This window comes from Pristiophorus japonicus, chromosome 11 (assembly GCF_044704955.1).
Source record: "Pristiophorus japonicus isolate sPriJap1 chromosome 11, sPriJap1.hap1, whole genome shotgun sequence".
Taxonomy (NCBI): Eukaryota; Metazoa; Chordata; class Chondrichthyes; family Pristiophoridae; genus Pristiophorus; species Pristiophorus japonicus.
In genome coordinates, this window is record NC_091987.1 from 895,493 (window position 1) to 910,822 (window position 15,330).

At 46.7% G+C, this 15,330-nt stretch overlaps 1 protein-coding gene across 1 annotated transcript in view; it reads left to right on the top strand.

Moving 5' to 3' along the window:
- The window catches only part of LOC139276388 (transmembrane protease serine 2-like), a 125,643-nt gene extending 110,755 nt beyond the window's left edge, over positions 1-14,888 (top strand). Inside the window, exons 13-14 of the mRNA XM_070894313.1 lie at positions 11,713-11,849; positions 14,802-14,888. Of these exons, the coding sequence (XP_070750414.1) occupies positions 11,713-11,849; positions 14,802-14,888 (224 nt within the window). The remainder of the gene's footprint in view (positions 1-11,712; positions 11,850-14,801) is intronic.
- The last annotated feature ends 442 nt before the right edge of the window (positions 14,889-15,330 follow it).

Here is a 15,330-nt window from a genome sequence, read left to right on the forward strand (position 1 = left end):
CTGAGATTATTTGGAGAGGGATTGCAGTTTCCTGGGCTGAATAGCATTTCCATTGCTCTCTTTGTTCAAGTGACAGCAGATCGCAGTGCCTGGATTCATGCAGCCAGGAGACCTATTAAGGACTGTTTTGAATAACCTCATATGTAAAATTCAGTAAATGTAACCTGATTGAATGAATGTTGAAGAGAATGATCCATTGAAAAGATTGCAGTTGGTGAAAAACTCACTATAAAGCTTGGAAACTGGAATCTTTTGTCTAAATTGTCCACTGGGAGATTAGTATAATGTGGTTTCTTTATATATTTGTAGAATGTTAGTGGCACCACTGCTTACTACAAATTATTGGTCCAGGAATTGCGAACAGATGTTTCCCGCAACCAAATTTTGTTTACGAAAGTACCTGGCGGTCCCGGAGGAACGAACACTTGCGCTCCGAGGCCTAGATGCACAGCCCAGCGTAAAGGCCCATGAATCCCGGGAGCGTAAGCACATCCTGGGATCACGTGGGCCTGGGCCGCCAATCACAATGTTGTATTCTCATTGATAGTAATGGGAGCTCCGAGCTCCGAGCTCTGATTACTATCAATGAGAATACGCCTAAAATCAAATAAAACACACACATAAATAAAAATAATTGCATTAAATTAAATGTTTTAGAGAAAATGTATTTTTTGAAATTAAAAAAAATGTTTTAATAGTGTTAAAAATAAATGTACCTTGATAGACAGGGTTTAAAAAATATAATTGAAGGACATTCGCTGTGCACGAGTTGGGCAAATAGCTCAAACCTCCACCCACAAAGACCCTTCTCCCAGGATGTGTGCGAGCTGTCAAAAGACACGCAGGTGTCGGGTTTAGGCACATCGTACACACCTGGAGAGGCCGCAATTTCAGGGCCAATATATGAACCGACAGCTAACCAAAGTCCTGCAAACTCACGCTAAATACCCTTGTAACTTTTCTACTTTTTATTTATTATTCAACTTTACCTTGTATTCTGGAGCAAAATAACTGTTTTGAAGAAACTTTTCGATTTTCACAGAGCTGATATTTTCTTTTGTTCGTTTGCGGGTTGTGGACATCGCCAGCAAGGCCAACATTTATTGCTCACCTCTAATTGCTGTGGAGTGGTTTGTTAGGCCATTTCAGAGGGCAGTTAAGGGTCAACCACATCGCTGTGGGTCTGGAATCACATATCGGCCAGACCGGGTAAGGGCAGCAGATTTCCTTCTCTGAGGACAGTAGTGGACTATCATCATCATAGGCAGTCCCTCAAAATCGAAGAAGACTTGCTTCCTCTCTAAAAATTAGTTCTTAGATGACTGAACAGTCCAATACGGGAACCACAGTCCCTGTCACAGGTGGGACAGAGTGGTTGAGGGAAAGGAAGGGTGGGACTGGTTTGCCGCACGCTCCTTCCGCTGCCTGCGCTTGGTTTCTGCATGCTCTCGGCGACGAGACTCGAGTTGGTCAGTGCCCTCCCGGATGCACTTCCTCCACTCAGGGCGGTCTTTGGCCAGGGACTCTCAGGTGTCGGTGGGGATGTTGCACTTTATCAGGGAGGTTTTAAGGGTGTCCTTGTAACGTTTCCTCTGCCCACCTGGGGCTCGCTTGCCATGAAGGAGTTCCAAGTAGAGTGCTTGCTTTGGGAGTCTTGTGTCGGGCATGCGAACAATGTGGCCCGCCCAGCGGAGCTGGTTGAGTGTGGTCAGTGCTGCGATGCTGGGGATGTTGGCCTGGTCGAGGACACTAATGTTGATGCGTCTGTCCTCCCAAATGGGTCTTTACAACAATCCACTAATTTCATGGTCACCATTACTGACACTAGCTTTTTATTCCAGATTTATTTAAGTGACCTTAAATTCCCCAGCTGCCGTGGTGGGATCTCACCACGCCAGATTGTTAGTCTAGGCCCCTGGATTACTAGTCCAGTAACATTATCACTATGCTACCGTACCCTATGATTCTTATACAAGAGAATCCATGGACTTATTTTTATATCTAATATCCTTTAATTAGTTATTTTCGGATCACTTTTTTCTTTTTGAAGAAGGTGATCCATAAAAGCCGCCCCATTTGAGTGCTTAGGGCCACTGCCTCGGTCCCTGCTCACCCAGGGAAAGGTTCCTGATGTCAGCTCTCGTCTCTGAATCAAATGGGCATAGGTGCAAGTCCCACTCAGAGATCTGAGCGCAAAGTCTAGGTTGGGACTTCCTGCACTGAGGGAGTGCTGCACTGTCGGAGATGCCGTCTTTCGGATGAGAAGTTAAAGTCTGCCCTGTCAGGTGGACATAAAACGACTCCGTGATACTATTTCGGAGAAGAGCAGGGGGTTCCCCTTGGTGTTCTGGCCATTATTTATCCCTCATCCAACATCACAAAAACAGATTATCTGGTCATTTATCTCATTGCTGTTTGTGGGAGCTTGCTAAGTGCAAATTACAACAGTGACTGCACTTTGAAAGTACCTCATTGGCTGCAATGAGCTTAGGGATGGTCCTGAGGTTGTTAAAGGCTTTATATAAATGCAAGACTTTTACCTTTTTAATGGAGTTAAGCCCCTGAAGTGGCTGACTGGAGGAAGACAGTTTAATAATGGCTTCCTCTCAGTAGTGGCTTCGGGTTAATGGGGTGATCAGATCGAAGTTTTCAGGATATTAAGGGGAACAGAGAGGGTAGATAGAGAGAGACTGTTTTGGCTGGCTGGGGAGTCTCGGACTAGGGAGCTCGGTCTAAAAATTAGAGCCAGACCTTTCAGGAGTGAAATTAGGAAACACTTCTACACACAAAGGGTGGTAGATGTTTGGAACTCTCTTCCACAAATGGTAATTGATGTTAGATCAATTGTTAATTTTCAATCAGAGATTGATAGCTTTTTGTTAACTGAAGGGATTAAGGGATATGGGTCAAAGGCGGGTATATGGAGTTCGATTGCAAATCAGCCATGATCTCATTGAATGGCAGAGTTGGTTCGAGAGGCTCAATGGCCTGCTCCTGTTCCTATGTTCCTCTTGTTTCATCTAGGCCCCAGATACCTACCTTTCTTAGGCCTCAGTCTCAGCTAAGGCCCAAAAGAAATGTCCCCTTTCCTCTTCGGGCCACTTCTGCACTCTTTGAATCCCCGGGCCCATTCTTTGGATGCTGCAGTGTTGGTCAATGTTCATGCTATGCTGGCAGTGGGCTCCCTCAACATGGCAGGGCCCCTGCAGGGAGCTATCCCTGCTTGCCGAAAACACCCCTACCCACAGAAATGGGCCAAGGCTCAGAATGCAGTTGCTGTGTCTTTCAAGGCAGTGGGGTTAGTTTTACAATCGGGTTGCCAACCCTCCTGGATTGACCAGGACTCTCCAGGAATTGAAGATTAATTTTCAGGTGGTTGCTGGGAGCTAAACCCAGGAGAAAAATCACAGCGGGATTTAAAAAAAAATCATTTTCTTTCAACGCCTTTGTTTGTTAGTTATAAAAATGTTGGTGATGGGAAATAAAAGGGTGCTTGATTGACAGTCAAGAATCATCCAATCGGGAAACGAAGGGTCTGTTTGTTTTCCAATCGGTGTGGGAATGCCGCGAGAATGGACGTGACGGGTGGCCAATGGGGGAGCGCAGGGGCGGGGCAGTTGGAGGGAGGAGGTCATGTGACGAAACCTCCAGGAGTATGTCCAGTGAGAGTTGGCAACCCTCGAGAGCACAGACACGATGAGCCGAATGTTGTCCTTCGCTGCTGTCCACCTGTACTTCAATAGTTCTGTTTGCTCAGAAGACTCGTTTATATCTGTAACAGTTCAGACCCCGACACCTTCTTAATACTCTTCATATGAACAACATGAAATAAAGTTATTGCCTCCAGCGGAGGGATTTGGATGAAAAGGTGCTTGAGGACGCTGAAATCGTACCTCGGAGAAATCCTGTCCCTCAGACCACACGTTCAACATGTGTACAGAATGCAACAAAGAAAAGGATCAGATTTAGTGACACTCACCAAAACTATGGGGTAAATTTTGTGAAGGTGTTAAGCTGGTGAAGTGGATCAGTGGCATGAAGATTGGACGGGCTGTATATAACACACGGGCTGTATATAACACATGGGCTGTATAAAACGGACAGGCTGTATATAACGCACGGGCTGTATATAACACATGGGCTGTATATAACGGACAGGCTGTATATAACACACGGGCTGTATATAACACATGGGCTGTATAAAACGGACAGGCTGTATATAACACACGGGCTGTATATAACACATGGGCTGTATAAAATGGACAGGCTGTATATAACGCACGGGCTGTATATAACACATGGGCTGTATATAACGGACAGGCTGTATATAACGCACGGGCTGTATATAACACATGGGCTGTATATAACGGACAGGCTGTATATAACACACGGGCTGTATATAACACATGGGCTGTATATAACGGACAGGCTGTATATAACGCACGGGCTGTATATAACACACGGGCTGTATATAACACACGGGCTGTATATAACGGACAGGCTGTATATAACACACGGGCTGTATATAACACATGGGCTGTATATAACGCACGGGCTGTATATAACGCACGGGCTGTATATAACGGACAGGCTGTATATAACACACGGGCTGTATATAACGGACAGGCTGTATATAACGCATGGGCTGTATATAACGCAAGGGCTGTATATAACACACGGGCTGTAGATAACGCTCGGGCTGTATATAACACACGGGCTGTATATAACGCACGGGCTGTATATAAAGGACAGGCTGTATATAACACACGGGCTGTATATAAAGGACAGGCTGTATATAACGGACAGGCTGTATATAACGCACGGGCTGTATATAACACACGGGCTGTATATAACGCATGGGCTGTATATAACGGACAGGCTGTATATAACGCACGGGCTGTATATAACGCACGTGCTGTATATAACGGACAGGCTGTATATAACACATGGGCTGTATATAACGGACAGGCTGTATATAACACACGGGCTGTATATAACACATGGGCTGTATATAACGGACAGGCTGTATATAACGCACGGGCTGTATATAACACACGGGCTGTATATAACACACGGGCTGTATATAACGGACAGGCTGTATATAACACACGGGCTGTATATAACACATGGGCTGTATATAACGGACAGGCTGTATATAACACACGGGCTGTATATAACACATGGGCTGTATATAACGCACGGGCTGTATATAACGCACGGGCTGTATATAACGGACAGGCTGTATATAACACACGGGCTGTATATAACGGACAGGCTGTATATAACGCATGGGCTGTATATAACGCTCGGGCTGTATATAACACACGGGCTGTATATAACGCACGGGCTGTATATAAAGGACAGGCTGTATATAACGGACAGGCTGTATATAACGCACGGGCTGTATATAGCACACGGGCTGTATATAACGCATGGGCTGTATATAACGGACAGGCTGTATATAACGCACGGGCTGTATATAACGCACATGCTGGCTGTATATAACACACGGGCTGTATATAACACACGGGCTGTATATAACGGACAGGCTGTATATAACGCACGGGCTGTATATAACGGACAGGCTGTATATAACGCACGGGCTGTATATAACGGACAGGCTGTATATAATGCACGGGCTGTATATAACGGACAGGCTGTATATAACGCACGGGCTGTATATAACGGACAGGCTGTATATAACGCATGGGCTGTATATAACGCAAGGGCTGTATATAACACACGGGCTGTATATAACGCTCGGGCTGTATATAACACACGGGCTGTATATAACGCACGGGCTGTATATAAAGGACAGGCTGTATATAACACACGGGCTGTATATAAAGGACAGGCTGTATATAACGGACAGGCTGTATATAACGCACGGGCTGTATATAACACACGGGCTGTATATAACGCATGGGCTGTATATAACGGACAGGCTGTATATAACGCACGGGCTGTATATAACGCACGTGCTGTATATAACGGACAGGCTGTATATAACACATGGGCTGTATATAACGGACAGGCTGTATATAACACACGGGCTGTATATAACACATGGGCTGTATATAACGGACAGGCTGTATATAACGCACGGGCTGTATATAACACACGGGCTGTATATAACACACGGGCTGTATATAACGGACAGGCTGTATATAACACACGGGCTGTATATAACACATGGGCTGTATATAACGGACAGGCTGTATATAACACACGGGCTGTATATAACACACGGGCTGTATATAACGCACGGGCTGTATATAACGCACGGGCTGTATATAACGGACAGGCTGTATATAACACACGGGCTGTATATAACGGACAGGCTGTATATAATGCATGGGCTGTATATAACGCTCGGGCTGTATATAACACACGGGCTGTATATAACGCACGGGCTGTATATAAAGGACAGGCTGTATATAACGGACAGGCTGTATATAACGCACGGGCTGTATATAACACACGGGCTGTATATAACGCATGGGCTGTATATAACGGACAGGCTGTATATAACGCACGGGCTGTATATAACGCACGTGCTGGCTGTATATAACACACGGGCTGTATATAACACACGGGCTGTATATAACGGACAGGCTGTATATAACGCACGGGCTGTATATAACGGACAGGCTGTATATAACGCACGGGCTGTATATAACGGACAGGCTGTATATAATGCACGGGCTGTATATAACGGACAGGCTGTATATAACGCACGGGCTGTATATAACGCACGGGCTGTATATAACGGACAGGCTGTATATAACGCACGGGCTGTATATAACGGACAGGCTGTATATAACGCACGGGCTGTATATAACGGACAGGCTGTATATAACGGACAGGCTGTATATAACGGACCGGCTGTATATAACGGACAGGCTGTATATAACGCACGGGCTGTATATAACGGACAGGCTGTATATAACGCACGGGCTGTATATAACGCACGGGCTGTATATAACGGACAGGCTGTATATAACGCACGGGCTATATATAACGGACAGGCTGCATATAACGCACGGGCTGTATATAACGGACAGGCTGCATATAACGCACGGGCTGTATATAACACACGGGCTGTATATAACGTATATAACGCACGGGCTGTATATAACGCACGGGCTGTATATAACGGAAGGGCTGTATATAACGGACAGGCTGTATATAACGCACGGGCTGTATATACGCACAGGCTGTATATAATATAGAAACATAGAAACATAGAAAATAGGTGCAGGAGTAGGCCATTCGGCCCTTCTAGCCTGCACCGCCATTCAATGAGTTCATGGCTGAACATGCAACTTCAGTACCCCATTCCTGCATTCTCACCATACCCCTTGATTCCCCTAGTAGTAAGGACTTCATCTAACTCCTTTTTGAATATATTTAATGAATTGGCCTCAACAACTTTCTGTGGTAGAGAATTCCACAGGTTCACCACTCTCTGGGTGAAGAAATTCCTCCTCATCTCGGTCCTAAATGGCTTACCCCTTATCCTTAGACTGTGTCCCCTGGTTCTGGACTTCCCCAACATTGGGAACATTCTTCCTGCATCTAACCTGTCTAACCCTGTCAGAATTTTAAACGTTTCTATGAGGTCCCCTCTCATTCTTCTGAACTCCAGTGTATACAAGCCCAGTTGATCCAGTCTTTCTTGATAGGTCAGTCCCGCCATCCCGGGAATCAGTCTGGTGAACCTTCGCTGCACGCCCTCAATAGCAAGAGTGTCCTTCCTCAGGTTAGGAGACCAAAACTGTACACAGTACTCTAGGTGTGGCCTCACCAAGGCCCTGTACAACTGTAGCAACACGTCCCTGCCCCTGTACTCAAATCCCCTCGCTATGAAGGCCAACATGCCATTTGCTTTCTTAACCGCCTGCTGTACCTGCATGCCAACCTTCAATGACTGATGTACCATGACACCCAGGTCTCTTTGCACCTCCCCTTTTCCTAATCTGTCACCATTCAGATAATAATCTGTCTCTCTGTTTTTACCACCAAAGTGGATAACCTCACATTTATCCACATTATACTTCATCTGCCATGCATTTGCCCACTCACCTAACCTATCCAAGTCGCTCTGCAGCCTCATAGCATCCTCCTCGCAGCTCACACTGCCACCCAACTTAGTGTCATCCGCAAATTTGGAGATACTACATTTAATCCACTCATCTAAATCATTAATGTACAGTGTAAACAGCTGGGGCCCCAGCACAGAACCTTGCGGTACCCCACTAGTCACTGCCTGCCATTCTGAAAAGTACCCATTTACTCCTACTCTTTGCTTCCTGTCTGACAACCAGTTCTCAATCCATGTCAGCACACTACCCCCAATCCCATGTGCTTTAACTTTGCAAATTAATCTCTTGTGTGGGACCTTGTCGAAAGCCTTCTGAAAGTCCAAATATACCACATCACTGGTTCTCCCTTGTCCACTCTACTGGAAACATCCTCAAAAAATTCCAGAAGATTTGTCAAGCATGATTTCCCTTTCACAAATCCATGCTGACTTGGACCTAGCATATCACCTCTTTCCAAATGCACTGCTATGACATCCTTAATAATTGATTCCATCATTTTACCCACTACCGATATCAGGCTGACCGGTCTATAATTCCCTGTTTTCCTTTTTTAAAAAGTGGGGTTACATTGGCTACCCTCCACTCCATAGGAACTGATCCAGAGTCAATGGAATGTTGGAAAATGACTGTCAATGCATCCGCTATTTCCAAGGCCACCTCCTTCAGTACTCTGGGATGCAGTCCATCAGGCCCTGGGGATTTATCGGCCTTCAATCCCATCAATTTCCCCAACACAATTTCCCGACTAATAAGGATTTCCCTCAGTTCCTCCTCCTTACTAGACCCTCCGACCCCTTTTCTATCCGGAAGGTTGTTTGTGTCCTCCTCAGTGAATACCGAACCAAAGTACTTGTTCAATTGGTCTGCCTTTTCTTTGTTCCCCGTTATGACTTCCCCTGATTCTGACTGCAGGGGACCTACGTTTGTCTTTACTAACCTTTTTCTCTTCACATATCTATGGAAACTTTTGCAATCCGTCTTAATGTTCCCTGCAAGCTTCTTCTCGTACTCCATTTTCCCTGCCCTAATCAAACCCTTTGTCCTCCTCTGCTGAGTTCTAAATTTCTCCCAGTCCCCGGGTTCGCTGCTATTTCTGGCCAATTTGTATGCCACTTCCTTGGCTTTAATACTATCCCTGATTTCCCTTGATAGCCACGGTTGAGCCACCTTCCCTTTTTTATTTTTACGCCAGACAGGAATGTACAATTGTTGTAGTTCATCCATGCGGTCTCTAAATGTCTGCCATTGCCCATCCACAGTCAACCCCTTCAGTATCATTCGCCAATCTATCCTAGCCAATTCACGCCTCATACCTTCAAAGTTACCCTTCTTTAAGTTCTGGACCATGGTCTCTGAATTAACTGTTTCATTCTCCATCCTAATGCAGAATTCCACCATATTATGGTCACTCTTCCCCAAGGGGCCTCGCACAACGAGATTGCTAATTAATCCTCTCTCATTACACAACACCCAGTCTAAGATGGCCTCCCCCCTGGTTGGTTCCTCGACATATTGGTCTAAAAAACCATCCCTTATGCACTCCAGGAAATCCTCCTCCACCGTATTGCTTCCAGTTTGGTTAACCCAATCAATGTGCATATTAAAGTCACCCATTATAACTGCTGCACCTTTATTGCATGCACCCCTAATTTCATGTTTGATGCCCTCCCCAACATCACTACTACTGTTTTGAGGTCTGTACACAACTCCCACTAATGTTTTTTGCCCTTTGGTATTCTGCAGCTCTACCCATATAGATTCCACATCATCCAAGCTAATGTCCTTCCGAACTATTGCCTTAATTTGCTCCTTAACCAGCAATGCTACCCCACCTCCTTTTCCTTTTATTCTAGCTTTCCTGAATGTTGAATACCCCTGATGTTGAGTTCCCAGCCCTGATCATCCTGGAGCCACGTCTCCGTAATCCCAATCACATCATATTTGTTAACATCTATTTGCACAGTTAATTCATCCACCTTATTGCGGATACTCCTTGCATTAAGACACAAAGCTTTCAGGCTTGTTTTTTTAACACCCTTTGTCCTTTTAGAATTTTGCTGTACAGTGGCCCTTTTTGTTCTTTGCCTTGGGTTTCTCTGCCCTCCACTTTTCCTCATCTCCTTTCTGTCTTTTGCTTCTGCCTCCTTTTTGTTTCCCTCTGTCTCCCTGCATTGGTTCCCATCCCCCTGCCATATTAGTTTAAATCCTCCCAACAGCACTAGCAAACACTCCCCCTAGGACATTGGTTCCGGTCCTGCGCAGGTGCAGACCGTCCGGTTTGTACTGGTCCCACCTCCCCCAGAACCGGTTCCAATGCCCCAGGAATTTGAATCCCTCCCTGCTGCACCACTGCTCAAGCCACGTATTCATCTGCGCTATCCTGCGATTCCTACTCTAACGGACGGGCTGTATATAACGGATGGGCTGTATATAACGGATGGGCTGTATATAACGGACGGGCTGTATATAACACATGGGCTGTATATAACACATGGGCTGTATATTACGGACAGGCTGTATATAACGCACGGGCTGTATATACGCACGGGCTGTATATAACGCACGGGCTGTATATACGCACGGGCTGTATATAACGCACGGGCTGTATATACGCACGGGCTGTATATAACGGACGGGCTGTATATACGCACGGGCTGTATAATCGCACAGGCTGTATCTACGCACGGGCTGTATATAACGCACGGGCTGTATATACGCACGGGCTGTAGCTAACGCGTTGATGATGAGGAAAATTTACCCCCGTTTGACCGATATGTTTTCTTCCAAAAGCATCAATAAAACTCAGTTTACTAAAAAACCATCGGATGAATGTTTTGTAATGAACCATTAGGTTGTCACCTGTTTCACATAGCTTGGTGACTGTGGCTTCAGCTGCCTAGGCTCTGGAATTACTCCCCCCAAACCTCTTTGCCTCTCCACCTCTCTCTCTCTCCTCCTTTCAGTCTCTGCTAGCAAGTGTTTGGTCATCGGTACTAATGTCTCCTTTGGCTCGGTGTCAATTAGTGTCAGAGTTACGCTCCTGTGAATGGACTTAGAACGTGCTACTGCATTAAAGGCGCTATATAAATAAATACAATTTATTGTTATTTGAACAGGAGGAGGCCATTCAGCCCCTCGAGCTTACTCCGCCATTCCATTGGACCACGGCTGATCTGTTCCTCAACTCTATTTTCCGCCCTTTGTTGGGGACCTGTGATGCTATTACCCAACAAAAATCAGTCGCTCTTAGTCTTGGAAATGTCATGTCCCCCAGCATCCACGGCCTTTTGGAGGAGAGAGTTTTGGATTTCCACTGCCCTCGGTGTGAAAAAGTGTTTCCTGGTTTCACACCGAATTGCCCTGATTATGTCTCTGTGTTCTGGATTCCTCCATCAGAATAAACAGTCCACTTGGCCCAGAAATTTGATCACGCCCGAAGATGGGTGTGCAGGGGGCAGGGAACATGATGTACGGACCTGTACACATGCAAGGGGTCCAGACAGGAAATCCAGGGTCTCCAGTATTGTGCTGGAGCCCCTGGTTCAGGCAGTGGACAGGGGGAAGGTGTGAGATCCTGTTCACCTTCTTCCTCACCCCCGCCCCCCAGCCACTGCCAGGAGGAAGAAAGCCCTCCAGGCAACACCTCCGCCGCCAGTGGAAGAGGTTGCTGAAGAGGTGAATGTCAGGAGCTTAGCTCCCAAGTTGTGCCAAGAGAAGTTCAATGACCTCAGCAGAGTTGTCAAGGTAAGTATACCTTTTTCTCTTTGCTCACACCTCCAGTCTCATGGCTCCCTTCCCCCATCTCCCTTCAGTTTCCTACAATAACTGCACCAGACATCACTCCACCTACTTCTCCTTACACTCACATATTCATTGCAACCTTCACTTCTCCACACCCGGTTATTACTGCATGCCAACTATTTGACCACGACAGGCACATTCTCTAAACACCTCACAAGACTGTCAGTAACACACTCTTGCACGGGAATAGTTGCACGCAACATGAGTCCGGATGCAGCATGAGGAGGCCTGAAGCACCTCCTCTCCCCCGAGGAAGAAAACATGCCGGGCATCATGGGCAGGGAGAGTTTCATGGCTGTGGACAGTGGCAGTGCTGGAGGAGATGTCGCCTAGAGTTTCCTCCCACTTCTTCCCTCCCCACTTCTATCTCACCCGACATGCTCTGTGTGGCAAACTGCAGCTGCCTTTCACCAGCCATTTCATCCCCCGCTCTGCATTCAGGCTAGAAGCCGAGCCTTGTCCCTCTCTTTCATTTCCGGTGCTGACAATGTGGAGAATACCTCTTCCACTTCAGAGTATGGCACCTTGCACCCTGGGGTAACCCGCAATGCAGCAGAAGCCTAGTCCTGTTCCGCTCGGTCCAGGGGGGAAGCGATGTTGCTGCTCTTCATGGTCCAGAGAGCCTCGGAGACCGCCCTGATACAACTGTGAGGTGTCGCTGAGGCCATCAGCTGCAGCCTGGAAGGAGCCCATTGCATAAAAGTTCGGGGTCGCTGGCAGCGCTGCCCATGCCCTGGTGCGAGGCGAGAAGGGCCCTACCCGTCAGATCCTTCAGGCACAGCCGGGGTTTCAGAGACACGGCACTCTGCCCCCGAGTTGGCTGTGGTGCGGACGAGACTGTCATCCATCTCCTTTGGGATTGCCCCTTTGCAAGGCAGGTCTGGATGGAGATGCAGTGGTTGCTGTCGAGGTTCATCCCAAGCAGCTCCGTAACACAGGACTCTGTGCTCTACGGGCTGTTCCCAGGGACACACACCGAGACAGACATCACCTGCTGCTGGAGAGCCATCAACTCGGTCAAAGACGCTCTTTGGTCTTGCCGAAACTTGCTGGTCTTCCAGAGCAAGGAGATGTCCACGGCCGAGTGTTGCAGACTGGCGCAATCCAAGATCCAGGATTACGTGCTGAGAGACACACTAAAGGTTGGTGCAGTCGCCCCAAAGGCACGATGGGGAAGGGCCAGAGTTTAAGGTCCTTCCACCACGGTAAACCCAGGGGATGGAATCAGACCCCCCTCGGCCTGTACTTGTTAATCTGCTTGTATACATAGAGCACCATGTACTGAGACACACCTGTGTTGTGCCATGTATAATGTCAGTTTCTGCACTGTTTAGGAACTTGTAAAGAAATGTAAATGTATTCTCATCTGTTCAGTGTACTGCTTTCATCTACATAGTGCTACATGTAACGTGATTGGTGATGGGTATTGAAATGTATCCTGGAATGTAATGTAAACCTGCCCTTACCTGCTCCATGTAATACCCTTATTTGCTCAGTACTACATGGAACAGGATTTACAGATTGTTCTAAACTGTACCTTGAAATTAAATGCCACTAGTGTATTGTATGGAACTGCTGTCAGTATCCAAACCAATTGTATGGAGTTGCTGACTGCAAGGTACTGAGCTATTCTCCAATGTATTGTGAAAATTTTATATGAATAAAGTATATTTGGGGAAATAAAACTGCCCTGGTGCGAGGCCCGATTTGTGGCTGCCTCTGGTGATGTAGCTCAGTGACAGCCTCCGCTGTGAAGCGAAGGCACCAGAAACATTGCTCCTCAGAGAGGCTCAGGTATAAGAAGCACTTGCCGAAGACCCGCTGTGGGTATTATTATTATTAGGCGCTCCCTCGTATCGAGGATGACCTGTTTCCACACCAAAAAGGGATGGGTTCACAGGTGTTTCAATGAGGGACCTGCCATTCGAGGTCCCGAACTACATCCTGGAGGGTGGAAGATGTCTGTGCGTGGATTCTGTTAACGTGGGGTGACCGTTGCACACCAGCCACCACACAGGCTCGACAGAGCCAGGTCTTGGTCCAGTGGCAAGGATTACCCAAGATGACTGGAGACCAGCTCTGCTGCACGGACCTAGTGTGCACACATACCCCTAATATCCATGGATCAGTGTGGGCTGGCCCGTGCTGCCCTGGGCCCTCGCCTTTTCTGTGCCCCGATCAAAAATGGGGCAGTCATAAACAGGATATCAATTAGTCTCCTCTTATCTTGGAGGCATCAAATATCGACACACTTTTATTTGAAATATCAAAATATTAAACTCCAGCCTAGTTGAAGGGTTATTAACATCAGCAGAAACAAACAGCAACTAACAGAATGAACACGATTCAGTAGGGATTTGAACAGCAGCAGAATAACGCTGTGGGTACGGCCTCCTGTGCAGTGTCCTCCTCCTCTTCTCCCAGCTTCTTCTGCTCTCTCCTGCCATCATTGCTGCACCCTCTCATTCTCCAGCCCCAAAGGCAGATGGGCGAGACCACCCACGCCTGCAGTCAAACTGTTTCAAAAGGCAGCCAAGCGCAGAAGGAGGCCATTTCAGCCCCTCGTGTCCACGCCGGCCGACAAAGAACCGCACGGTCCGAGTTCTGGCGTGAACTTCTTCTCACAAGCCAGGGTTAAGTTTTATAGATCAGAAAACAAGTCAAAAAACACCTGCAAGTTAACCATCAGTCTCAAAGGACAAGCCAGCGACTAACCTGTGGAGTGGATGTGCAGTTTAACTTGTGCTGCTGAAGGGTCCTTACTGCCTGTTAGTGCCGGTGTTGGGGCAGACCGATATTATGAAAGGATCCTACAATAAGTGTAGGACACTTGTGGTTACTTTTTGACGTTTTCTGACCTATAAATATTTTACTCATCATTTTACGTATTTCCAGAGTGCGCCCCAGATGTCTGCAGAGCGGTTCGGCAGCGAATCGCAACACCCGACGTATTGGATGCTTATGTACCTGTTTTGCGCCTAAGAAACTTCTAAGCAACTTCTAGCAAACTCCTAACGAATCCCTTTATCATTTTCAAGGCCTCGAATTGATCAATCCTCAACCTCCTAAACTCAAGGGAATACAAGCCAAGTTTAGAGGGATCTGTCTTATAATTGATCTCTTCAAGTCCTGGTAACATTCTGGTTAATCGGCACTGTACCATCTTCCAAGGCCAATCTATCTTTCCTGAAACCCGGTGCCCAAAGCTGAACGCAGTACGTATGCCCGATGGGGTCTGACCGAGGCTCTGTTCAACTGTTGCATCACTTCTTCACTCTTGAATTCCAATCCCATTGAGTTCAAGTCCAAAAATTGAATTTGTTGCAGGATAAGGACCCACAGCATTGGACAAAATAAAAATAAAATGGAGGTTAGATAGTAGTTTGCAATCTTTGGGTTTAAAGGTCTGTAAATTGTAAGGGGA